The 25,445-nt window shown below is 44.2% G+C and overlaps 2 protein-coding genes across 4 annotated transcripts in view; one reads left to right on the forward strand and one right to left on the reverse strand.

Moving 5' to 3' along the window:
- Positions 1-13,077, reverse strand: part of LOC126489005 (translation initiation factor IF-2-like) — a 21,286-nt gene extending 8,209 nt beyond the window's left edge. Inside the window, exons 1-2 of the mRNA XM_050122975.1 lie at positions 12,991-13,077; positions 11,822-12,472 (exon numbers count right to left, since the gene is read on the reverse strand). Of these exons, the coding sequence (XP_049978932.1) occupies positions 11,822-12,472; positions 12,991-13,077 (738 nt within the window). The remainder of the gene's footprint in view (positions 1-11,821; positions 12,473-12,990) is intronic.
- Positions 12,060-25,445, forward strand: part of Dgcr8 (DGCR8 microprocessor complex subunit) — a 32,548-nt gene continuing 19,162 nt past the window's right edge. For 2 of the 3 annotated variants that reach the window (XR_007588845.1, XM_050123053.1), the window contains exons 1-8: positions 12,063-12,198; positions 16,777-17,776; positions 18,208-18,367; positions 20,840-20,982; positions 21,109-21,391; positions 22,703-22,900; positions 23,071-23,172; positions 23,974-24,072. Coding sequence is in view for 2 of the 3 variants with exons in the window: in XM_050123053.1 (XP_049979010.1) it covers positions 17,057-17,776; positions 18,208-18,367; positions 20,840-20,982; positions 21,109-21,391; positions 22,703-22,900; positions 23,071-23,172; positions 23,974-24,072 (1,705 nt within the window). In the remaining variant the exon portion in view is untranslated. Of the gene's footprint in view, positions 12,199-16,776; positions 17,777-18,207; positions 18,368-20,839; positions 20,983-21,108; positions 21,392-22,702; positions 22,901-23,070; positions 23,173-23,973; positions 24,073-25,445 lie in introns of all 3 variants that reach the window. The other variant, XM_050123054.1, reaches the window with a different exon arrangement.

Genomic DNA, 25,445 nt, shown 5'->3' on the forward strand with positions numbered 1-25,445 from the left:
AAAAAAAAAAAAAAAAAAAAAAAAAAAAAAAAAAAAAAAAAAAAAAAAAAGAATTTGGCAATGTTCCCTCTGTTTCTATTGTGTGGAATAAGTTGAGGAGTAATGGTATTAGTTCTTCTTTGAAAGTTTTGTAGAATTCTGAGCTGAACCCATCTGGTCCTGGGCTTTTTTTGGTTGGGAGATTTTTGATGACTGTTTCTATTTCTTCAGCAATGATAGTTCTGTTTAATTTGCTTATCTGATCTTGACTTAATTTTGGTAAGTGATATTTATTCAGAAAGTTGTCCAATTTCTTTAAGTTTTCCAATTTTGTGGAGTACAAGTTTTCAAAATATGGCCTGATGATCCTCTGCATTTCCTCCATGTCTGTTATTTCCCCCTTTTTCATTTCTGATTTTGTAAATTTGGATACTCTCTCTCTCTGCCTTTTGGTTAGTTTGGATAAAGGTTTGTCTATTTTGCTGATTTTCTCGAAGAACCAACTCTTTGTCTCATTGATTCTTTGTATTGTTTTCTTTGTTTCTATTTTGTTGATTTTAGCTCTCAATTTGATTATTTCCTGCAGTCTAGTTCTCTTAGGTGAGTTTGCTTCTTTTTGTCCTAATGTTTTCAAATGTTCTGTTAATTCACTAGTGTGGGATTTTTCCAGCTTCTTTATGTAGGCATTTAGTGCTTTGAACTTGTCTCTTAACACTGCTTTCATTATGTCCCATAAATTTGGGTATGTTGTGTGGTCATTTTCATTGAATTTTAGGAAGTCTTTAATTACCCCCTTTATTTCTTCCTTGACCGATTAATTCAGGTGAGCATTGTTTAATTTCCATGTGTTTGTGAGTTTTCTGGAATTAGTATTGCTGTTGATTTCTAGTTTTAAAGCCTGGTGATCTGATAAGGTACATTGGGTTATTCCAATTTTTTTGTATTTGCTGAGGTTTGTTTTGTTACCAAGTATGTGGCCAATTTTTGAGAAGGTTCCATGAGGTGCTGAGAAGGTATATTCTTTTCTGTTTGGATGGAATATTCTATAGATGTCTGTTAAGTCAATTTGAGTCATAACATCTGTTAGTTCTTATTTCTCTGTTCATTTTTTGTCTGATTGACTTGTCCGGTGGTGAGAGGGGAGTGTTGAAGTCTCCCACTTTTAGTGTATGGGGTTTAATATATGATTTAAGCTTTAGAAGTGTTTCTTTGACATATGAGGGTGCCCTTGTATTTGGGGCACCTGTTCAGTATTGAAATTTCTTGATGGATTTTTCCTGTGACTAATACAAAATGTTCTTCTTTGTCTCTTTTGACTGATTTTAGCTTGAAGTCTATTTTATTAGATATTAGGATAGTCACACCCACTTGTTTCTTAGATCCACTTGATTGGTATATTTTTTCCCAACCTTTTACTCTGAGACTATGTCTGTCTTTGAGTTTGAGATGCGTTTCTTGTATACAGAAGAGGGATGGATTCTGTCTTTGTATCCAATCTGTTAGCCTGTGCCTTTTTATAGGTGAGTTGAGTCCATTTACATTAAGGGATATTAATGACCAGTGGTTGCTATCGCCTCTTAATTTAGTTTTCATCGTTGGTGATGTTAATTTGAGCATTTTTTCTTCTTTGGGATTTGCTGTAATGAGATCATCAATTGTGTGTGTGTGTGTGTGTTGGTGTAGCCATCTTCCTTGGGTTGGAGTTTTCCTTCTAGTATTTTTTGTAGGGCTGAGTGAAATCTAGATTTGTCATGGAATATCTTTTCTCCTTCTATGGTAATCGACAGTTTTGTTGGGTATAGTAGTCTTGGCTGGCATCTGTGGTCTCTCTCTTTTTTTTTATCTGTGGTCTCTTAATGTCTGCATAATGCTTGACTATGATCTTCTGGCTTTCATTGTCTCCACTGAGAAGTCAGGTGTAATTCTGATAGGTCTGCCTTTATATGTTACCTGGCCTTTTTCCTTTGCAGCTCTTAATATTCTTTCTTTACTCTGTATGTTTAGTGTTTTGATTATTATGTGGTGAGAGGACTTTTTTTTTTGATCCAGTCTATTTGGTGTTCTGTAAGCTTCTTGTATCTTCATAGGCATATCTTTCTTTAAGTAGGGAAAGTTTTCTTCTATGATTTTGTTAAATAAATTTTCCGTACTTTTGAGTTGAACTTCTTCTCCTTCTTCTATACCTATTATTTTAAGGTTTGGCCTTTTTATGGTGTCCCATATTTCATGGATATTTTGGGTTAGGCTTTTGTCAGATTTAATGTTTTCTTTAACTGATGAGTCTATTTCCTCTATTGTATCTTCAGCACTTGAAATTCTCTTTTCTATTTCTTGTATTCTGTTATTCATGCTTGCATTTGTGGTTCCTGATCTTTTTCTCATGATTTCTGTTTCTATAATCCCTTTGGCTTGTGTTTATTTTTTATCTCAATTTTGAAGTCATGAATAGTTTCTTTTATATGTTTTGAATTCTTTTTATTGGTTTTCTTTAAATGATTTGCTGATATCTTCCCATTTTATATTTTTTCCTCCATTTCTTTAAGGTAATTTCTCATTTCATCTTTAAAAATTTCAAACATTCTCTTGCGGTTATTTTTTAGGTCATTTTCTTCTGGTTCATCCATATTTGGTTGCTGAGGACTTGCTTTTGTAGGGTCTTTAGGTTTTACTGGTCTTGTATTGCTCTTTGTGGTATAACTGTGATCTTACCTTGTCTACTCATCTTTTCCTCTAATAGGTGTGGTTGGGGCTGTCTGAGATTCTGTTGAATAATCTTCTAGGTGCCAGTGAATCCAAAGCTCAGATGGTTGTTGCTCATGGTACAGTCAGTGTCACAGTTCTAGTTACCCCATTGGTTATTCCTGTTCCTGGAGGTAGCTCAGTGTTCCTGTGCTTTAGTCTCCTCCCTTGGAATTTGCTGTCTCAGGCCTACTTTAGCCTAGGCTGCTGGCTTTGATCTGTTTCTATAAATCTTGGTCTGGATCTGCTCCTGCAGAAGGCCCTGGCTTGGAGTTGGACCTGTTGTGGTGGAGATCACTGACTATGGATCTGATCGCTGGCTCAGTCCTGATCCGCCCATGTCCTGGGACTGGGTTTGCTCCTGGCTTCTGCTCCTAGTAGAGCTTGTTCTCTTAGGTAGCTGGTTCAATCCCACTCTGGTTCGGGTGGAGATCGCAGACTTTGAGTCAGGTCGTTGGCTCAATTCTGGTCTGCCAGTGTGTCCAGTTTTTAACTTTGGGGAAAAAAACTCTCCCTTTTAACTAATTCCTTCCTTTAAGAAGTCCCAATTTGCTGGTCAGTGGTGGCACACACCTTTAATCCCAGCACTTGGGATGCAGAGGCAGGCAGGATCTCTGTGGGTTCGATACCAGCCTGGTCTACAAGTGCTAGTTCCAGGACAGGTCCCAAAGCTACAGAGAAACCCTGTCTTGCAAAATCATAATAGATAAATAAAAGATTTCCCAATTTTCTAACGAAATCTGCCGCCAACGATTATGAAGATGTGAAGCTTATCACCACTGCATAGAACTGTAAAAGCCTGACCAGATTTCAAGGCAGCTACTTAGTTTGGCAGCAGCCTGAGAAGGGGGTGCAAGGAAAGCCCACCAGGAAAAAAAAAAAGGAAAATTTATCAAGTAGGGCAGTGACTCTGGCTGCGTGTAGCCTCAGCCTATGCCAGTGGCTGTAAAGCCACAGGTAAAGAGCTTCTTTGTGAATCCATTGGGTACCAGAAGCAGCAAAAACTCTAATTGGTATTAATATTAAAACCCTGAGACAGATATCAGGATTAATGCTGAAGATCAGAGAAGCAGAGCACAAGCCACTAGAGAGACCTTTTACCTCTACCAATGCTCAGACCTAAGGGGTGATCCTGTTCTCAGACTGCATCTGTCTCCACCAAACCTTAGGCTGCATTGAGCTTCTGCCTCCTCCGCCTTATATTTCCTCTCTCAGTCCAGCCATATCCTTCCTATCTCTATCTCTCTAGTGCTGAGATTAAAGGTGTGAGCCATCACAGCCTGGCCTTTAATGGTTTGGCCCTGCACTCTGGTCATCAGGAAAGCTTTATTTGTTAAAACACAAAGGAAATATCACAGCAATAGTGGGCACACCTTTAATCCCAGGACTTGGAAGTCACAGGCAGGCTGACTTGTGAGTTCAAGGGCAGCTTGGTATACAAAGTTCCTAAACAGCCAAGGCTACACAAACAAACCCAGTCTCAAACACAAAACAACAACAAAAAAAAGGTCTGCCATTTCAACCATGAACTCTTTGCCCTTTCCTCTCTTGACTTTCTCCTTATCCCCTCTCTCTTGGCTCCTTCTCTCTTGGCCCTCTCTCTCTCTGGACCCTCTCTCCTGACAACCTCTTTCCTGGTCCCTTCTCCCCCCCACCTCTTCTCTCCTGGTGATGGGGGAGTGATTTCTTACTAATAAAGAAACTGCCTAGGCCCATTTGATAGGCCAACCCTTAGGTAGGCGGAGAAAACAGAACAGGATGCTGGGAGAAAGAAGCTGAGTCAGAGAGTCGCCATGATTCTCCCACTCCAGACAGACGCAGGTTAAGATCTTCTCTGGTAAGCCATCTCTTGGGCTACACAGATTATTAGAAATGGGTTAGATCGATATGTAAGAGCTAGCCAATAAGAGGCTACAGATAATGGGCCAGGCAGTGTTTAAAAGAATACAGTTTCCATGTAATTATTTCGGGTATAAGCTAGCCATGCGGGCGGCCAGGTGCCGGGGACGCAGCCTCGCCGCTCTTATCACTACAGAGTGGCGCCCAGAAGTGATGGGCTAAATCCACTTAAAAACCTGAGAAGGCTTAAAAATAAGGGAGAGAGAGTTTAACACAGATTTTTGCTGTTTGTTGGTGGCGTGCTGTAGAGAGATTTCCTGATTCGGCAACAGCAACAGAAAAAAAGCCGCGTCATTTTAAAGTGCGGCTTCCTGGGACTTTGCTGCCACTGCAAACTCTGGCTTTATTTAAAGCATTTCAAAGGCTTATATGGGACTGGATGTTTGTATTCCCGCTTGGAAGGAGAGTGCTCTGAGACTGTGCTGATGGCTCAGCGCTCCCCGCCTGCACCTGGGCAGATGGCAGAATCAGGCTTAGGCAGGCTGGAGAGCATGGCAGATTCCTGCCGCCTTACAGAGACTACAGAGATGTGTTTTCAGACTGTGCAGTGCTCTGCGTGTCAGATTTTGCTGTAACTTGGATGAAAAGAGTTTCTGTGCTGCATGCTCAGTCTCGGAGTTAAACTGCTGACTGCGGCGCCAATGTGGACTTGCTGTGTGCCTAGAACTGTGCTCAGCTCAGGGGCACCAAATGGATCTGAGGCAGGAGCAGCTCCTCCATGCTGAATCTTGCTGACCTTAGGTGGGAACTACCGTAGTTACCGTAATAACAGTGCAGTTAAGGTTTAGACTGGGCAGGACACAGGCAGTATCGTATTACCCCTACATGGTGCAACTTAAGTTTTTAAGATGTGCTTAACATTTTAAGAAATGCTCCTGGATAGTAAAAAAATTACAGATCCACAATAAAACAGATTCAGACACCGTTGGATGAATGTACATAGGATTGGGAGAGAGAAGAAAAAGAATATAAAGAATAAAGTTAATGTCTTTTAAAAAAGGGTAAAGTCTTTAAAGAGACAGAGTACAGATAGTTAAGAGATTAAAAGAAATAAAAAAAATAAGCCACAAAAAATGGAAAATTCACAGAGTCTGGATTCTTTGTATTGTGTTTTCTTTAAAATTTTTGACTGTGAAGGAGCTAAGTACAGAGAGACATTTCATTATATGGGCTGCTAAGCTGAACCTGCACATATGTTCTAAAGGTATCTTGACTTCAGAATTTGGATCTAAGGTTATGATGCTTTGGAAAAGTCCTTCTTTTGTTTTCACAGAGGATGTGACCCTGTGGATTGCATCTATTCCGATTTGGTATGATAGACCACGCCCTCCTGAAAGGTTGCTGTGAACACCCTCAAAAAATTGCTTCGCTCAATTGCCAACTGAGATGAACCTAGCACACAGGTTATACCATGAACGACCTAATTAACGATGCCCCTATTCAGCAGGAAGCAGTTTGGAGAGAAAAAACTACGCCCATGTTCCCAAATATTGTTTATAAATGTTCTTTTACATTTAAAGGGGGATATGATATAGATATGAATAATTTGCATTGGTATGGATTTTAAGGTCAATTTTGTTATATGTATATGTATTTTTGAACTTGATTAAGGTATTGTGATTGTGTAGTTCATTTAAAAATGTAATGTATAATTAGGAAATATAGGTTGTTAATGGATAATCATCGCTAATAGTTAAGCTTGTAGTCATGTTAATTAGATTTTCTAGATATATAGAGATATATTTCAGTTAGATAGGCATTCTTCATATCTTTCAAAGACTGCAGAATATGGCATTTAAAATATTTTAATAACTTAGGACTTTTCATGACAAGGAGACACGTCTGCTCCTGGCAGCACCAGCTACTTCAAGAGGAAGATGGGCATCGAAGAGGATCCTTATGGAGTTGGATAGTCATTTGGGCAAGAAACTGCTCTTGCCTGGACTGTTGCATAAACTGGACACAGAGAACCCTCAGAGAGAGGACTGCTGAACTTGCCTAAAGGTGAGATGGTCTTTCGGGGTTCCTGATTCATGAAAGAGTCTGCAAGACATTCTTCAGGACAAGCAGATAGTGACTGCCTTTGAAATTTCCTGCTTCATGGAAATGTCTGCTGGATACTATGGGCCTGTAGGCCGAAGATGGATGCCCCAACGGTACTGAAGAACTTTGGGTGAAGAACTGTCCAGGCAGCAAGATGTCTCTGTCATTCCTAGAGTTTTCTTATTTCTTGTTTACTTAGGTAGTATTATATCCTTCTGGAGTCTTTGATGGAGTTGAAGAATGAATAGATAGTTATAGTTTTCCTTAGTTATGATCAAAGATAAAATAGACATAAATATTGTAACTGTAATTCTTGCTTGATAACTGTTTTGCTATATGTAAATTTACTATGTTAAAATGAAAGCCTTCTTTTTTGTTTAAACAGAAAAAGGAGAAATGATGTGGGAGTGATTTCTTACTAATAAAGAAACTGCCTAGGCCCATTTGATAGGCCAACCCTTAGGTAGGTGGAGAAAACAGAACAGGATGCTGGGAGAAAGAAGCTGAGTCAGAGAGTCGCCATGATTCTCCCGCTCCAGACAGACGCAGGTTAAGATCTTTTATGGTAAGCCACCTCGTGGGCTACACAGATTATTAGAAATGGGTTAGATCGATATGTAAGAGGTAGCCAATAAGAGGCTACAGATAACGGGCCAGGCAGTGTTTAAAAGTTTCCGTGTAATTATTTCGGGCATAAGCTAGCCATGCGGGCGGCCAGGTGCCGGGGACTCAGCCTCGCCGCTCTTATCACTACATCCTGGCACCCTCTCTTCTTCTGGCCACCTCTCTCTGGGCCCCCTCTCTCGGTTCCCTCTCTCTCATCTCAGTCTACTGGCCATCCTTAGTCTATTACTTTCTCTCTCTGCTCTGTACTCTCCCTCATATGTATAATAAAAACCTTCTCATCAAGCATACCCAGCTAGGAGCAGTCATATTCTCATTTCATTCAGTGGTCTACCCTTATTTGTATCGTCCCTGCTAAGGAGTAAATTTCCTTCTAACCTAGGAATGGGGTACACTTTGTCATTTCCTATGAGGTGATTATTCATCAAGGGTGTTCCCCTAGGTTCTTTCTCTACCCTGGTGGGATGAAGAAAGAAGTGCCTGATATCATTGAAATCTTTATGATTAGACACTCATAGAACTCCCAACCTAAAAGCAACACAATTGCAATAAGGAACCATCAAAGAAAAACTCAGAATACTATATTGGTAGAGCTCAGGAGAAAAAGAATGAACACTAACAAATTAATAAATATACTGAAAACAAAAATAAAACAACAGCTCTGAAACGACAAAAATACAGGATCCAAGCAACCGGCTTAAAATAAACAAAGAAATGAACAACTGACTAAGCCAAAAGAAGTCTGAGTCCTATTAAGAGCTCACTAATATCCAATTAAGGAAGCAACACAGGACTGTCATGTCCAGGGGTTCATGCTGGTACATAACACCTCTGGCGATTTATGGGTCATTCCTAGAGGTCCCACATTTAAGCACTAAAATGGCACACACACACACACACACACACACACACACATGCACACACACACAAAACCCACAGTTTTTACCTGAAAGGGAATAAAAGATAACTTATTAACTGGCTGGCTGTGGTGGCACACACCTTTATTCCTAGCACTCAGGAGGCAGAGGCAGACGGATCTCTGAGTTTTGAAGCCAGACTGGTCTACAGAGTGCGTTCCAGGACAGCCAGAGTTTTTATACAGAGAAACCCTGCCTCAAAAAACCAAACAAACCAAACAAAAAACCCACCAACACTAAATAAGTAAACAAATGGTGCTGTGGCTCTTCACCAACAATTAACACAGTCAAAATTATCCCTGATACACATGACCAGGAACTAACCTAACCTAGATAATCCCTCACAGGCGTGCCCGAGGTTTGTTTCTTAGGTGATTCTAGAGCAATGGTTCTCAGCCTTTCTAATGCTGTGGTACTGAGAATACTGTATGCATAATAAATAAATAAATAAATAAATAAATAAATAAATAAATAAATAAATATTTTTTTTAAAAAGTGTGTTTATGTTTCACCTTGCCTGCCTAAGACACCTGATTGATGAAATAAAGCGCTGAATGGTCAATAGCTAGGCAGGAGAAAGGATAGGCAGGGCTGATGGAGAGAGACTAATAGGAACAGAAATCTAAGCTCAAGAAGAAAGAGGAAGAAGGAGAAAAGATGGAGAGAATAAGGGACACACTTTGGGCAAAAAGCCAGGCAGATGCCAACCAGCCAGACACAGAGACAGCAAGAAAGTGAGAAAAGTAAAAAGCTCCGAGGCAAAATGTACATAAGGAGAAACCAGTTAATTTAAATTAAAAGAGCTAGCCAGAAAGGAACTAAGCTAAGGCCAAGTATCCAAATTAATTAGAAGTCTCCATGTCATAATTTTGAAGTTAGTTAGTGGCCCACAAGAAAAACCCTGGTACACTCTGAATTTTATCAACTGTCCCACTATGTTCCTTTTCTGATCCCATTTCTGGTCTGGTGATCTTACTGAATAGTCATGATTTTGAGTTTATCTGATCTTTCTTCATTCAGGCTTTGATTTTGGGGCCAGAAATATCTACAAGTGAACCTATGTGTTTTTCAGGAGACCCTCAATATACACAATGGTTAGTGCTGTTCTCTCTGAATTCTGTTGTGGTATAATAATGTTTGTTTTGATATGGGATCTCATGATGGTCTTGGTACTCACTATGTAGATCAGGTTGGTCTTAAACTTGGTGGGAAATTTCTGCTTTTGTGAGATTTTCTGCTTCTTTCTTTCAGGGATACTCACTCCTCACTTGTAGGCAAGTATGATTCTGTGAGAGGTATTCCAAGACATCTTGTTTTGTTTTGAGACAGGGTTTCTCTATGCAGCCCAGGCTGGCCTTGAACTCACTCTGTAGACCAGGCTGGCCTTGAACTCACAGAGATCTACCTGATTCTATCTTCCAAGTGCTGTGATTAAAGGCATGCTTCAAATCAACCTTTTTTTAAATAACAGATTTTACATTTGTTATGTTGTTGGGGAGGGGTAAGCATGATGTGGCACCCATTTGGAGGTCAAAGGACAACTTGTGAGTCTGTTTACGTCTTCCACTGTATGGGTTTGGGAGTTCAAACTCAGGTTGTCAGGCCTGTCAGGGCGTGCCTTTACTCTATAGGAGCCATTTTGCTGGCCTCAGTGCACCTAATGAGAGGGTAAATTTGGACTTGCAGGTTGGGGGTGGTGAATGAAAAAAGAAATAAAAGGGAAAGGAAAGGACATGACTGCTCCTAGGTATGGTGGAGGAGGTTTATTATAGATAAAAGGGAGAGCATACTAGAGGTGGGGACATCTGGAGGATTCCAGAGTGGACATGACCAGACTGAGCGGGGCCATGTGGGGAAAGGAGAGGAAGAGAGAGGGGAGAGCAGGAACCAGGTATAGCAGCCAGGAATCCAAAGGTACAAAAGGTAGGTAACCAAAACATCTGGATCACAAAGGGAAGAGCCTCCAGGGGAAGGGCAGCCCAGCCCCTGGCCTGGAGAGTTCAGGGTAGAGGGTGGGGTATGTCAGACATATCCTGTAACAGGTAGGGACTGAGGGATGCAGGAAGAACCTGGCAGCCAGGTCCTTTGATATGTTACATAGGCACCTCAGTCATTTGTCCAGGGTTTGAGACTTAACAGGGGAGGTCTCTGTGACCTCCATTGCCAGCCAAGTGACAAAAGTAGTTCAGTTCAATACAACTAAGTAGATGGTGTTGGTTCAAACTTCAGGAGTCTGATGAAAACTTTTATGGTGATTGTAGGGTAAAAAGGGCCAAGGAAAAACACCCTGTCTTTGACTTGACCCCAAGACCACGGATAAGGACTTGAAATCCCACTAATCCCTGAGCACAAAACTCCACCAATCCCTAAACTTTCCCAGAATCAGGTCACAAAAGCTTATAGGGTCTGGGGGAGGGTCTGGTGTGGTCTCTAGCACAAAGGTCACCAGGCTAGAATGCACATCTGCTCCCAGCTCTGAGTGGATAACAGACACATCCCCTTCCTTCAAGGAATAACATGGTAGGCTAACATCCCCGGTACCCTTGGTGCTCACCTGTGAGCACAAGAACCTCCGTGCCTCCTACAGCTGGTGGCCTTTCTTAAAGTGGAGTCTTCCAGACTTTTCCACTGTAAAGCGCTTTACCATTTGCAATTGCTAAGACTTTTGGGGAGAAGCTTTAGAACTGTGTTAAAATACACAGTCTCCCAAACGGGAGGCATACAGCTCAGTGCTTTTACCATAGCTCCGTGTGGGTGAGACACTGGGTTCCATCTCTAGAACCCAAAGCAACTTGTCACTTTTTAGCCTTGTTTTTAGCACCCATATGATTTTCATGTCCAGCAGCAATTATTCAAATGTTTGCCCCACAGAAGACAGTCTTGCATCACTTTTCCTATATTTATTGATAGGAATGAGAACCTAAAGGTGACCTGTCCTTTTCTCCATTTTTTTCGAGGTTCTGGATAGTATTACTGCAATTTAGCCCCAACTTAGTCCCTGGTCAATAGCAGTGGAGTAAAGACTTGACAGGAGGGATTTGAAGTGCTCAGGAACGGACCTGGTTAACTCCATTTTGTTTCTGAGTCCTTTTACTTCATTTCCGTCCTAAAGAGTTCCCCTAAGTCTTACATACTGCTCCCTCGGGTGTCAGAACAGACTTGAAGAACATCTTAGGTTAAGGCTCAAAATCACCTTTTCTTGGTCCTTGGCACTGACACAGCTCTGCAAGACCAAACTACGGTTCACGCCGAACCAAAAGGGTCCGGACCACTCTTAATGGAATCCCCACACTGGTTTCTGTCTCTTTTCCCTTTTGGACACCGAGGACGCACAACGAACAGATTTTTTTTAGTTATGAGACCTTTGTCCTTCCCGGTGTGGTGACGCTGCAAGTAAAACTCCTTTCCTACCCTCAGCACCGCGCATCTATCTGTACGACGGCTTTTTGGGATGGGCGGTCCAGTTTAGTCCTGGGGACGGTGCTGAGCGGGAGCTCCGTTGTCATTAGCAAACGCTAAAGTGACTTAAGCTCAGCAGAGGCCGGCTCACAGAAACGCTCCCACCGTTCCCCGCACTCCCGCGCTCCCCGGCTCCCCGGCTCCCGGCAGCCCCCGCGGACCTCTCTCCCGGCGCTCCACGCGGCCGCAGCCCTCCGCGCGCCCAGCCCCGCCCGGGCCACAGTCGTTAGCTCCTCTAGGCTGGCGCCTGGTCCCGCCCACGCGTCCGCCATCGCGCCTCGCAATTGGGCCGCGCGCGCCTCGCGCCGCCGATTGGCGGCCTCCTCAGCCCGCTCCCGGCTCCCCCAATGCGCGGTGGCCGTGCGCCGGGATTGGTCGCGCGCTGATAAGGCCCGCCCTCCGCTCGTCCGCGCGGCAGCTGGTCTCAAGAGCCGAGAGCTTGCGAGGGCCTTGGCGGGTTGCGGCGGCGCCGGTGCGGTGAGGGTCGGCCGTCTGTGGTCGGGCTGCGGGCGGCTCGGGCAGGTCGCGGGCGCCACAGGTAGGTGCGGGGCGCGAGGGGCGCCCCGCGAGTAGCGGGCGCTGCGGCCTGGAGAGGCTGCGCCCTTCCCTTTCTCCTCCCCTCCCGGGCGAGGCCGCAGGCCGGGGCTCGGGGCGGGGCGCAGCGCGCGAGGCGGGCTGGGCCACGCGGAGTCGCGGCCTTTGTGCAGCGGCGGCCGGGCCCGGAGCCCAGGCGTCGTGGACGTAGGGTGCTGTCGGCCTGGTAACGAAGCCCCTCGGCTGGTGGGCCCGAAGCCATCGCTTCGCCTTGCCTTCTGGCGGGAGACGTGTGGGCAGGGACACCTCGTCCTGAACTCTTGCCTGTTTGGGCTGCTTGGAAAAGCCGACAAACCGCCCAAGTCTCTTCCAAATTGCCAGTGGATGAAGTGGTCGTGTAGTTTTTCAGGATGTGGTTTTACAGTAACAATGAGCGTTGGTAGAATAAATGGGACGTGGCAACCTGTTGACAGCGATGCCTGTCAAGTAAAATCATGCAGTGGGCTTGGGTTGCTACGTGATAGGAATTTGGTTTGCTATCTTGCATGCTTGCATGTACCCCGTTGCCGGATGCAGAGATGCCCTATGTAGGGTTGTTGACTTGTGGCAGCCAATCACTAGGAGGGGCCCACTGTCTCCTGGCTTCAACAGGACTCCCAGTCTTGAAAGTGGCTCAGTCCCCAATGTAAGCCACCACTAACCAAAGGGAGTAAGCAAATGGCTGGTCTAATAAGTGTGGCCTGTAATTTCAAATAAGAGGATTTGCAGGGTGACAAAGGAATTGATGAGGTCATACTGCCTTTGGATTGGTCAGGAGGCTGCAGCTGTAGCATTGGTCACCACCGCTATATCCATGCCAGTCCATCAAGTAGGAGTTGTCCATGTGTGTTGGGTAAGCTGCTTGCTCCCAGTCCAGTTGACAAAGCAAGAGCTGCATCCATAGGTTCAATCAGCTGAAGAACAGTGAGGCTGGAGGGCAGGAAGGGCTACCCTTTGAACTCTGCTTGGCCAGGGGAGCAGGCACTTGACAGTGGTTGTTGCAATTTTACCTTGTAGGAAGGATGATTTTGACTGGTTTGTCCAGCTTTGGCCTTCTGTTGTCATCATTTCGCTCCCACGTGATCTCTTCTAGTTTTCACATCAACTTTCCTTGACATCTTCCAAATCTCCATCGCCAACGCGGATCTCCTTTCTGATCGCTAACCTCCTGCCGCTAGTTGTTCTTTTCACTTTGTCATGGATTGCTTTGACACCAAGTAGTTTGATCCAAGCCAAGCTCTAGTCACAGGCCATGCCAGAACAATCCTTCTGGGCTGTCTAAAGTCACCTTGGTGCCTCTCTTAGGCCTTCATGCATTTCTCAGCAAGCCTTGCCACCTGTTTCTAACAACAGACTGTTGTTTCTCAGAAACTGCAACTTAAAGTCCTGGTTCACGCTACCTGGTGAGCCTTTTAATTCTTTCCCCTTTTCTAATTTGATTCCCATTATCACCGTCTTAGTACTTTTTCTGGACACAGAGGAACCCCCCCCCCCCTTGCCCCAGACAGGGTTTCTCTCTGTAGCCCTGACTGTCCTGGAACTCCAGACCAGGCTGTCCTTGAACTTACAGAGATCTGCCTGCCTCTGCCTCCCCGAGTGCTGGGATTAAAGGCCTGGTGAAGAATTCTTTAAATTGCAAGATGGTGTACAACTGAGGTAGTACAGACTCAGGCCTGCTTGTTTGGGTGGCAAAGCAGCTCTACCACTTCCTAGCTCTGTGACCTTGAACACTTGTTTAACCTTTCTGTCACAGTGCTGGCTTTGTTGCCTGAAGTCCTTAGAACAGGGCCTGTGTGAGGGTTGGCTGCCATTTCTACCCATGGATCAGTGATACCTTCTGTGCAGTATCCTGTTTCTCAAGATAAAAAAGATAAAAATTGAAGACATGCTGGCCTGGCTTGCTTTCACTTCCCCTCACATACTATCCTGGCTTGGTCATACCATGTCTTTGTCCCTGAGTCTTTGCTTTTCCCATAGGTGTCTTCTACAATGGCCTCCTTTCGCCCTTGGTACCACCTGGCTCTATCTGTTTCATCTTTAAGTGGATACTGGCTGTAGAGCCTGTGTAGTCTTTTAGAAACTGCTTCCTGCTCCCTAGCTTTCCCCCCTTGCTTTGTTTTAGCTAGAATGTTTGTCAGCAGGTGACATCATAGATACTTTTCTTGAATTATCTATCTCCCCCACTGATATGTAAGCTATGTGAGGCAAGTGTTTTGTCTGCCTTGTGCTTAACACATATAAATGATGTGTGCCTTATGGAAGGCATTTAGCAAATAGTTGATTAATGAATTGAGTAAGCTTACAGAGGGAAAAGTCAGAAACTTATCTAGGATTGTCCACTGCTGAGCCCAAGAGCTAGACAATTTTCCTGCTCCTGCAAGATGTGTACTTAGCCTTTCCAGGGCCTCAGGGTCCCACCTGTGCTGTGTATCTCTTTAAAACTCCCATCCCCCTTAACACTTAACTAATGTCTTCATTTATTGTTTTTATTTTGTAGTTTTACACTGACTCCTTTAGCTTTTAACATGTAGCATACTTGCCCATCTTGTACCGCTTTTTGTCTCCAACCCCTGCCTACTTGAGTCTTCTTCCATTAGCATATTCTATCTGAGAAAGCACAGATTTGATTTCTTGTGGTCTCTGCACACCTACCAGGCTCTGTCCTGGTCTTATTCAAGGTCAAGTGTGCTGACCTGTCTGTCCTCTGCAGTGGTCTTTGGTTGTCAGGAAACTGACTTTGCCCCTTTGGTTTCCCTTCTGGCTCCTTAGTGGTTCCTAAGCTCCTTTGATGGGAACACCTTTAAGAGAGGTAGTTTTTTTAGTTCCCATTGAATTAAAAACTGTTAGGGTATCAGAGGTTGTAAGAAATAAAGTGATAGTAGTTGACCTACCAGCTATGTCCAGGCCATGGGGTCCTTGTGTCTTCTAGTGTTAGCGCCTCTGGAGTAGACTGTAAGTGAATATTTAAATGGATTAATTTAACCTAAATAAGCCTCTGGTTATACCTTTACCTTTAGTAAGGCATAACCACCCCGCTTAATCCCTTCACTGTAAGCTGCTTATATAGATGTTGTCTTCTGACTCTTGTCTTCTCTAGGATTTTAAGAATATGAGTTATGTAGATGCAACCAAGCTATCACCCATGGTCATGGTCGTGTGTGTATAGCAGTACCTGCACCAGTGTGCATGGCATGTGCATGTTTCTGTGCATGATGTAGGAGTGTGCATGTGTGTGTGCGCGCGCGCACGTGCTTGTGCGCTCTTGAGTGTTTGTGTGTCTGTGTGTGCATGTGTTTCTGCCCATAGCCTTTCTGTGGATCTCTGGGTTTTGTGGCTAGCCTCTGACCTGCCTTTTCTGTTGTGTCGTCCCTCTTTTTACACATTCTCTCTAGCAGAGCTTCCTAGGATTATGTCCTTCCCTCTGCTATTTCCCTCTTGTGGTTTTGGTGCTTTACTCCCAATTTGTGTGGTTGTCTCCACCAGACCTCTTCAGGGCTCCAGATTTGTGTGGCCTGAGTACTGAGACAGGACTGCCTGCAGCATCCTCTATTCTTCTCTCTAGGCTTCTTCCTAGGTACCAGTGTGTGTCTGCAGAGGCTTAAGCCTTTTTCTTCACCTCCTTTTTTCTCCTTTCCACCCTATAGGGTCTGCAAGCATAGACAATTCCTGTGATACTTTCTTATTGTTTCCAGAGCTGCTTCTACATCTTTGTTTTGGAGAACTGTCCCAACACCTGGTGCAGACACCTATACCTGGTATAGCTGTGAGTCTTCTCTATAAGGAGAGTTGCTTCCCTCTTGGTAGTTCACTATCCTCAGCTTGCAGCTAGACTCCCAGTGGCACCCAGGACCCTTTCTGCATTGACTCTAGCTTTCTCCTGTGTTATCCTGCCTATTCCCAATATTAGTAGGCTCCCTTCCCAACAGACTCCCTTCCTCTACTGGGAATGGATCTATGCTGCCACTCCTGGTGACCTCAGCACGCTGCATCACTGTCCTGTCCACGTGCCACGTTGTGGGCCCAGGAGAGGGGGTCCCTGGGTAGCAGAGTGCCTGGCTATATCTCTGAGGTCCCTAGTGCCACAGAGTTGAGCTGAGGGTCTCGCTCACCCTCTGACTGACCCAGCCCTTGAAGGTGAGTGGATTAATAGCGTGATGGAGGCCATGCACTCTGTGTGTGTTCCTGAAATGGTGACCTCCTGCTGCATGCTTGCTTATCCACTAGACTGAGTTATAGGAGTGCTGTAGGAAAGTTTAGCTTTTTATTTTAGTCTTCATCCTTTTTGAGATATGAGACTATATTTTTGTGTCTCTGAAATAGGGATTAAAGTGAATAATTGGTAAAATACTTAATTTAGGGCTTAAAATTTAGGTTCTAAAGAAAACTAGTAAGGTTTTTTTTCCCCTGATGTCTAAAAGGATTTCTTAAAGGCAATTATCTTGGCCCTTTACTTCATCATAGATAACATTTGACTTTTAACTTGGTACCAGAGAAGTGGAAGGGTTCTGTCATTTTGTGACGATATTTTTAAATTTCTTTGCAGGTGGAAGAAGAAAGGTGCCACTTTGGCATGAAGATAGACTCACTTAGACGTCAATCTTTTAAGCTGAGTGCATTGTGATTTCCAATAATTGAGGCAGTGGTTCTAAAAGCTGTCTACATTAATGAAAAGAGCAATGTGGCCAGCTTGACTAAGCCGCCAGTGTGTGGAACGCGGGCAGGACGCCACCGGGTCTCGACGGACTTGTGCATGTTAGCAGTATAGATTTATGTAAGGTGGTTTAAAACTCTGGTGTTTTAAAATAGTCTTAACTGCTCATAATATGGAGACATATGAGAGTCCCTCTCCTCTCCCGCGTGAGCCCGCAGGAGAAGCGATGATGGAGAACCGAGCTTGCCCCTTCCAAGTGCTGCCCCATGAACAGTCTCCACCACCTCCCCTGCAAACGTCCAGTGATGCAGAGGTAATGGACGTTGGCTCTGGTGGTGATGGACAGTCCGAACCTCCTGCCGAGGACCCTTTCAACTTCTACGGAGCTTCTCTTCTCTCCAAAGGATCCTTCTCTAAGGGCCACCTCCTCATAGACCCGAACTGTAGTGGCCACAGCCCGCGCACTGCCCGGCACGCACCCGCAGTCCGGAAGTTCTCCCCTGACCTTAAGTTGCTTAAGGATGTAAAGATTAGTGTGAGCTTTACTGAGAGCTGTAGGAGTAAGGACAGGAAGGTGCTGTACACAGGAGTAGAACGCAGCACTCGGGCTGAATGTAGCCTGCTCCTTAGTCCTGTCAGTGGGGACGTGCATGCTTGTCCCTTTGGCGGGAGTGTTGGTAATGGGGTAGGCCTAGGGGGTGAGAGTACAGATAAGAAGGATGAGGAAAATGAGCTGGATCAGGAAAAGAGAGTGGAGTACGCAGTGCTCGATGAGTTAGAAGATTTTACTGACAATTTGGAGCTAGATGAAGAAGGAACAGGCGGGTTCACGGCTAAAGCAATCGTTCAAAGAGACAGAGTGGATGAAGAGGCCTTGAATTTCTCCTATGAGGTATGTTGGTGACCCGTTCTCTGGAGGGCTCTGAGCAAAACCCAAAGAGGTTTGGAAGTGGCTTTGTCTTTTGAAAGCAGGGAACTCAAAATTCCGTGCGAGCATTCATGTGGAAAAGAAAAGGATGTAAGGAGTTTATATATCTAAAGTTTCTTAGTGTAAAGTTTGCCTAACATTGGGCCATGTCTTTTTCCAACCTGAGCCAGCAGGTGCTGCTGAAAAGCCTCTTTGGCTGGGTGTGCTCTTGGACCAGGTGTCTTGGTTTCACTTTGTCATTTCATCGTGTTTGTTTTTCAGATGATCAAATGCCATCAGGGCATACCCAGTCCCCGTTGAGGGTCTTTCTGAGTATTACCTCACTCATGCGAACAAAACTTGTCCTTGGTACAGAAGCATGGAGGCCTGTAGTATCTGAAAACCTTGTTTTGCAGGATGAATTTGACAATGATGTGGATGCTTTGCTAGAAGAAGGTCTTTCTGCTCCCAAAAAGAGGCGGATGGAGGAAAAATATGGCGGAGACAGTGATCATCCATCTGATGGAGAGACAAGTGTGCAGCCAATGATGACCAAGATTAAAACAGTGCTCAAGAGTGAGTGAGCTAGTCACAAATCCTGATGCTTCAAGGCCCCAGAAAGGTTTTCTTCCCAAGAATATTTTGGAAGTTCTCCTGTGCCAGGCATCAGTCTGGGTAGAGACACAGATTTAAGTATAGAATAGTCATGGGAGGTGAAAAGAAAACAAATTGGACACAAATATTCACTCAGACCCACAACCCAGACTCAGATCTTGATAAATTTCCTGGAAGCCACAGAGAGGATCCTTGAATGGGGTGCATTAATGTATGCTAGGATGGAAGACCGGTAGTCTACAAATATGGAGACCAAGGTCAGAGGTAGGTTTTTGGTGAGTTGGGAGGTTATAGTTGCCATCCAAGTTTTGGTTCTGTTGCTGAAGAGTCAGGAAAGCACCAGAATCAGGCATTGCATTGGTTCTGGGCTGCAGCATGGCGCAGGGCAGGAGCTCTGAATAGAAGTAAAAGTGTTTGGGAGATATACAGAGTGACACTTATCCCTGCATCTGGTGACAATGGGAGAACGGTAGTTGAATGCCCACAGTTGTGCATCAGGCTCTGTCTGTTTCCAGTATAGGGAGCGTGTAGGACAAGTTACATTAGCTTCTGTGTGGACTTGGCTTGGTGGCACTTACTCTGTTAAGGATGTCAGGATCAGTTGGGGGCATTAAAAGGCTCATGGGACTCAGGCACAATAATTGAAACCCCTGGAGAGGTTTCCCTTGAGCTGCTGAGGAGATGAGAGGGTCTGCAAGGTTAGGTACCAAATATTGCTGTACATGTTGGTAGTAGCTGAACAGTGGATGATAGGCAGTTTCCGACCAGCTTTGGCTGTAGCTCTGGGAAGGATGGGTCAGGTGATCCTCACCTTGGTGTTTGTTGCTAGAAGGTTGGCCTTGTGCTCTTCCCATGGTTTCAGGACTCTCACTTTAAACTTCCCACAAGGGAGCAGTAACCCTGGCTTGTTTATCTGCCTAGGAAAGGTTGAGTTAGGAGCATAATACGAAGCTCTTCAGACAGCTTGGTGGGCTATGATAGCCTGCTGTCACAGATATATGGATGGGATGAACCTGCCTTATATTGTGCTTGGGTACATGTTTTGTTTGCTTCTTCTCCCGAATTAGCCCCAGGTTTGTGTGCAGTAGCTCCTTTGAAGAAGTACCCATGGGTGCACCTCTGACCTGCAAGTTTCCCTCCGGGTCCATACTCTGATGATGACTGGTGTCTAGTCTTGGGATCGGAGCGTAGCCCAGTGGTGCTGCCCTTCTCAAGAGCCAGTGGCACCTTTTTTTTTTTTTCTTTTTGGTTTTTTCGAGACAGGGTTTCTCTGTGGCTTTGGAGCCTGTCCTGGAACTAGCTCTGTAGACCAGGCTGGTCTCGAACTCACAGAGATCCGCCTGCCTCTGCCTCACGAGTGCTGGGATTAAAGGCGTGCGCCACCACCGCCCGGCCCAGTGGCACCTTTTTAAAATCATATCTGTTATTCAGGCTTCATTTATATGTATTTTCTTTAGTTTCTAGATATCAGATTGCTCCCGATACCTTAAGAACACTTGTTTTAGTTAAGTCCTTATTATATTTGTATTATTTTGTATTAGTTTTGTTGTTGAAGAGAGCTAAGTTGAAAACAAGTCTAGTACTTTTCTTAAAACTGTCAGTAGAGCAAAGAAGGGGTTGGAAGCAGTGCCTTAAAAGCAACGTAGAAATGGTTTTGTTGGGGCGCTCTCTCTCGCTCTCTTTCTCACAGTCTCTATTGTAACCATAGCTGTCTTGGAACTAAGTAAGCTGGTTTCAAGGCTGGTCTCTAACATTCAGAGATCCACCTGCCTTTGCCTCCCAAGTACTGGGTTTAGAGGCATATACTACCATGTCCAGTTGGGTTTTTTTTATGTTAATGACTTATTTAATCTTGTGTATTTGCCTGCCTGTATATATGTGGCACCATGGAAGCAAGAATAGGGCATCAAATCCCTTGGAACTGTGAGTTGCAGATGGTGTAAGTCACCGTGTGAGTGCTGGGCACCAAACTTGGATCCTTTGCAAAAGCAGCAAGCTTGTATTTTTTTTTAAGATAGTGCTATGGAATCAAACCCAGGGCTTAGCATATGGTAGTAAGGCAGTGTTATTTAATAACATATGCCTGGTCACCAGGAAGAGTAACTGACTGACACATTTACAGATTATTATTAAAGATTACTCCATTCCTCAGGTACCTGTTCACCATGGCTCAGCAAGTAGGAGAAATCTAGTATCCAGTGTTCTCGAGGTGTGGAGGCAAAAGCTAGGCTGGGGACTATTTAGAGCTTCTTGTTCATTGGTTATCCATGTAGAACTTCTCACCTTGCTCCACATACTATCCTAGGGGTGAAATTGGGGCCCATCAAGCAGATAGAAACTGGGCAAGACCCATACAAAAACATGCTTAAGAGGCATCGTGTAACAATTTTGTGTTTATAAAGGGATTGTAGGATTTTTTTTTGTGTTGTGCAGGTCGTGGCCGTCCACCTACAGAGCCATTGCCTGATGGATGGATCATGACTTTTCATAACTCTGGAGTTCCTGTATACCTGCACAGAGAGTCTCGAGTGGTCACCTGGTCCAGACCCTACTTCTTGGGAACGGGAAGCATACGGGTAGGGAAATGCCCTGTCATGTATTTAGGCTTGTCAGTTCTCAGTGCTTAGCTGCATGTGTTGTAGTATAGTCAAACAGACTCAAAGTTGTTCTGATAAGCCCTGTTTCAATTTCACTATCGACAGAAACATGACCCTCCTCTAAGCAGTATCCCCTGTCTGCATTACAAGAAAATGAAGGATAATGAGGAACGGGAGCAAAACTCTGATCTCACACCCAGTGGGGAGGTGTCACCTGCCAAGCCCCTGGGTCGATCTGCAGAGTTAGATTTCCCTTTGGAAGAGCCTGACTCCATGGGTGGAGACTTGGGGTCCTTGGATGAGAAGGACCCACTGGGGGCTGAGGCAGCCCCTGGAGCCTTGGGACAAGTGAAAGCTAAAGTTGAGGTTTGCAAAGATGAATCAGTTGGTAAGTGTTCTGAAGATCTTTCTTGCCTCGCTGCTACCTGTATTTTCACTCTTATTGTGTGTTGTGTATTCTAGTCCCTGGTTGTATCTGGGAAGGGACCTTTGCCTGTCAGACAGGCCCTCACCCTTGCTTTCAAGAGCAGGCCTGAGCTCTGCAGGGCCTGACTGCCAAAAGCTTCAATAGAGACGATTATGGCAATGCCAGCTAGTTTTTCAGTATGACCTCCTGAAGAAGTCTTGCTCTTTTAGTACAGTGTGCTCCTGTGACATTGTTTAAGTTTATCTGATGGATATAGAATGAGCCTACAGTCATAAATTCAGCACCAAGGAACTGCCATTTTTCTATGGCTAGTTCCCTCACTTTTTTGTTTGTTTTATTTTTAATGAAGGGTTCTGCTTTTTGCGTTTCAAGAACTGGGCAATACTCTAGAGTTTTACATTTGTCTTTGGTTATATGCTTGTATTTCTTACTCTGTCTTGTGTCTATAGCTTAGTTCTGTCTCTTAGATCCCTGGTGGTGTCAGAGCTCTTTCAGTCCACCCACTAAGAGTCACTTCCAAAGAGGACTTGGCAGCTTTCAGGGTTAGCTATGTGTGTATCCTGCACAGCTGGGTTTGAGGTACTGGGAGAGGAACCTGCTGTTGGGTAGTGGTAACATGGTTGGGGAAGAGGTGCATCTCTGTAGAAGCCCTGAGGAGGTAGATAGCCACCTGGATACAGTTTGTTACTGAGTTGATTGACCCTTGCTATTGGCAAGTACTTTCTGGTTTTTTGTATGTGTACATGTAGTGTCTCCCAGACTAATACTCATTTTGGCTTAAGGAGAAAAGCCTGAAGACCTAGAGCTGTATGTATGTATGTATGTATGTATGTATGTATGTATGTATGTATTTATGTATTTACTTATTGTGTTTGTTTGTTTGCTTGCCATTCCAGTTTCTTTCTCACTCTTTTTGGAGACAGGGTTTCTTTGTGTAGCCCTGGCTGTCGTGGACCTAGATTCACAGAGATTTGCCTGCCTCTGCCTCCCAAGTGCTGGTATTAAAGGTGTGTGCCACCACTGCCCAGCCCCAGTATCATTTTCGTATTGTTTTCTTAAGTCTAGATAAATTAATGGTATGCCCAGGATTCTGTCCATAAGGGATTTTCCAGAATGATGTGAAGTAGGTGTGAAAGGACCTAAGTTTTCTTTTTTTCTTTTCTTGCTGTTGAAAGCAATGGGGAAAGAGAAATGGGTATCCTGTGTCCTGAACTTGTTTATTTGAGGGTTGTTGTTATGATAATGTAGTTCACTGGTATGTATCTTGGACAGATCTAGAAGAATTTCGTACCTACCTGGAGAAGCGTTTTGACTTTGAGCAAGTAACTGTGAAAAAATTTAGGACTTGGGCTGAGCGCCGCCAGTTCAACCGTGAGATGAAGCGGAAGCAGGCAGAGTCAGAGAGGCCCATTCTGCCAGCCAACCAGAAGCTCATCACCTTATCTGTGCAAGATGCACCTACAAAGAAAGGTGAGCTGTGCTTGGACTTATCAGCATCAGCAGATGGGACATGTTATTGCCATTTTAACCTGATTTATCTTTATTATGAGTTGCACTTATCCCAAAGCTGTCTGCTTTCTGTAATGCAGAGGCTGCTATGTTCATAGTGGTAAACCCCTAAGGAGTTCTTTTTGTCACAGAGTTTGTCATCAATCCCAATGGGAAATCCGAGGTCTGCATCCTGCACGAATACATGCAGCGTGTCCTCAAGGTCCGCCCTGTTTATAATTTCTTTGAATGTGGTAAGTTCAAACCCATTTTAGTCCTAAAGAGTCGTATATATCATTTTGCTTGTGACTGTAGGTGGGAGTGAGCACATTGGTCCTGCTGGGTTGGATTGGTGTGCAAGGCAAGGACAAAAAGAAGTGTGATGCAGATAGGTATCTATCTTATTTTCACAGCAGTGACTGTTGTCTGAGAGAGGGGATGGCTCAGCTTTTCCTTTTGAGTTTGTTTGTTCTATTTTTCCCCTTTCTCTATTTTTCTTGTTCTGCCTTAGTAGTTCCTGACTTGTCAAGAATAGTCTGTAATAAAGGCCTTTCTGTTATGCATTGAATTCTTTACTGCTTTCTGTTCTGTGTCCATCACTCCCACCCCCTAATAATGAAAGAGCCTTGATTTCACCACACTTCCTGACAGCTCTGTTATCTATGGTTTCCTCTGTGTAGTTTGTGAATGTCAGTGTGATTGCCCTTTGGTTCTGAGACCTGGGATCACTTGTATTTGGGGTGGGGGGTACTGTTTCTCAGATGTCCTTTATCCTGTGCTTTGCCATTCTTGTCAGTTCTATTTGTCTTTCAGAGACCTCATCCCTACCGTGTCCATGTACTAGGCAGCTCTGTTTCCCATAGTCCCCGATACTCTTCAGTCTTCCCATCTGTGCCCTTTGCTGCCTGTCACCACATCTCCCAGCCTTGTCTACACATCTCAAACAACATAGATATGCTTTATTCAGGGGTGTCTTGTTAGGGCTGACAGGCTGTGTGCACATGTTTTTTATGTCTTGACAAGTGTGTTTTAAAACCAGTAATTTTAATTTTAAGAGAATCCAAGTGAGCCTTTTGGTGCCTCCGTGACCATTGATGGTGTGACTTACGGATCTGGAACTGCAAGCAGCAAAAAACTTGCGAAGAATAAAGCTGGTAATGTGGTTTGCTTGGTATATCAGTTACTTTTCCTGTTGCTGTGATGAGACACCCTTACAAAAGCAACTTAAGAAAGGAAGGGTGTGTTTTGGTTCCTGAAGGGGTACAGTTTATCACTGTGGGAAAGGCATTGTGCAGGAATTTGAGGGTACTGCCTACATGGCATCTGTGGTCAGGAGCTGATAGTGATGAGTGCCAGTGCTTAGCTTCCTTCCCCGTTTTGGTACAACTCAGAACCTCAGCTTGCTAATCAGAGTGAGGCAAACCCAGCAGGCAGCATGTCGCTGGGATACCGAATGTGATATTAATACTAATTACCAACTTCTGGACACGCCTGTGATCATTATCTAAATTAAGTTAGCCTCTAGGGCATACTTGTGGACGAATATCTAGACGTTAAATGAATGAGATGGGAAAGCCCACCTTAATGCCTCACTCTGATTAGCAAGGAACTGAGTAATGAGTAGATTTTTAAGGATATGGGTAAGATATTTATTCATATCTATTTTTTAATGTGCTTTTTAAAAAGATTCATTTTTGGCGCATGTGTGTGTGTGTGTGTGTCTGTGTGTTTGCCTGCCTGCATGTGAACTTGTGTGCTGGTGCCCTCAGAGGCCAGAAGAGGACATTGGATCCTCTGGAACTGGAATTAAAGGAGTTGTAAATCACCCACCTAATATCAGTGCTGAGAACCAAACCCAGAGTAGCAAGTAACCTTAACCCTTACTGAGCTATTTATGCCGCCCTCTACTTTGATTTTAAAATATAATAGTGGTATATGACTGTAATTCTAGTACTTGAGAAGCTGCAACAGGATCATTGTGAGTTTCAGGTTAACCTTGGCTGTAGAGCAAGACTGTCTAAAAACTAAGGGCTAGAGATGTAACTCAGCTTTAGAGTGGTCTAATCCCTTGTACCACCAAAGATAAAATAAAACAATTATGTGTTCATTGTAAATGATTTAAACTAAGAAAGTAAAAAAGAGTTAGAGGGCTGGAGAGATGGCTCAGTGGTTAAGAGCATTGCGTGCTCTTCCAAAGGACCTGAGTTCGATTCCCAGCAACCACATGGTGGCTCACAACCATCTGTAATGGGGTCTGGTTCCCTCTTCTAGCCTGCAGGCAATTCTGCAAACAATATTGTATCCATAATAAATAAATAAATATTAAAAAAAAAAAAGAGTTAGAAAGGTGGCTCAGTAGTTTAGAGTATGAACTGTTCTTTTAGTGAAACTAAGTTTGGTTCCTGTCTTAGTTACTTTTCTGCTGCTGACAAAGCACCATGATCAAGGCAAGTTTAGAATAAAGCATTTAATTGGAGGTTGTGGTTTCAGAAGGTGACTGAGTTCTTGACCATTGTGGTTTAGAACA

Source organism: Alexandromys fortis, unplaced genomic scaffold (assembly GCF_014885135.2).
Source record: "Alexandromys fortis isolate MF-2015 unplaced genomic scaffold, M_Fortis_MF-2015_v1.1 scaffold_219, whole genome shotgun sequence".
Classification (NCBI taxonomy): domain Eukaryota; kingdom Metazoa; phylum Chordata; class Mammalia; order Rodentia; family Cricetidae; genus Alexandromys; species Alexandromys fortis.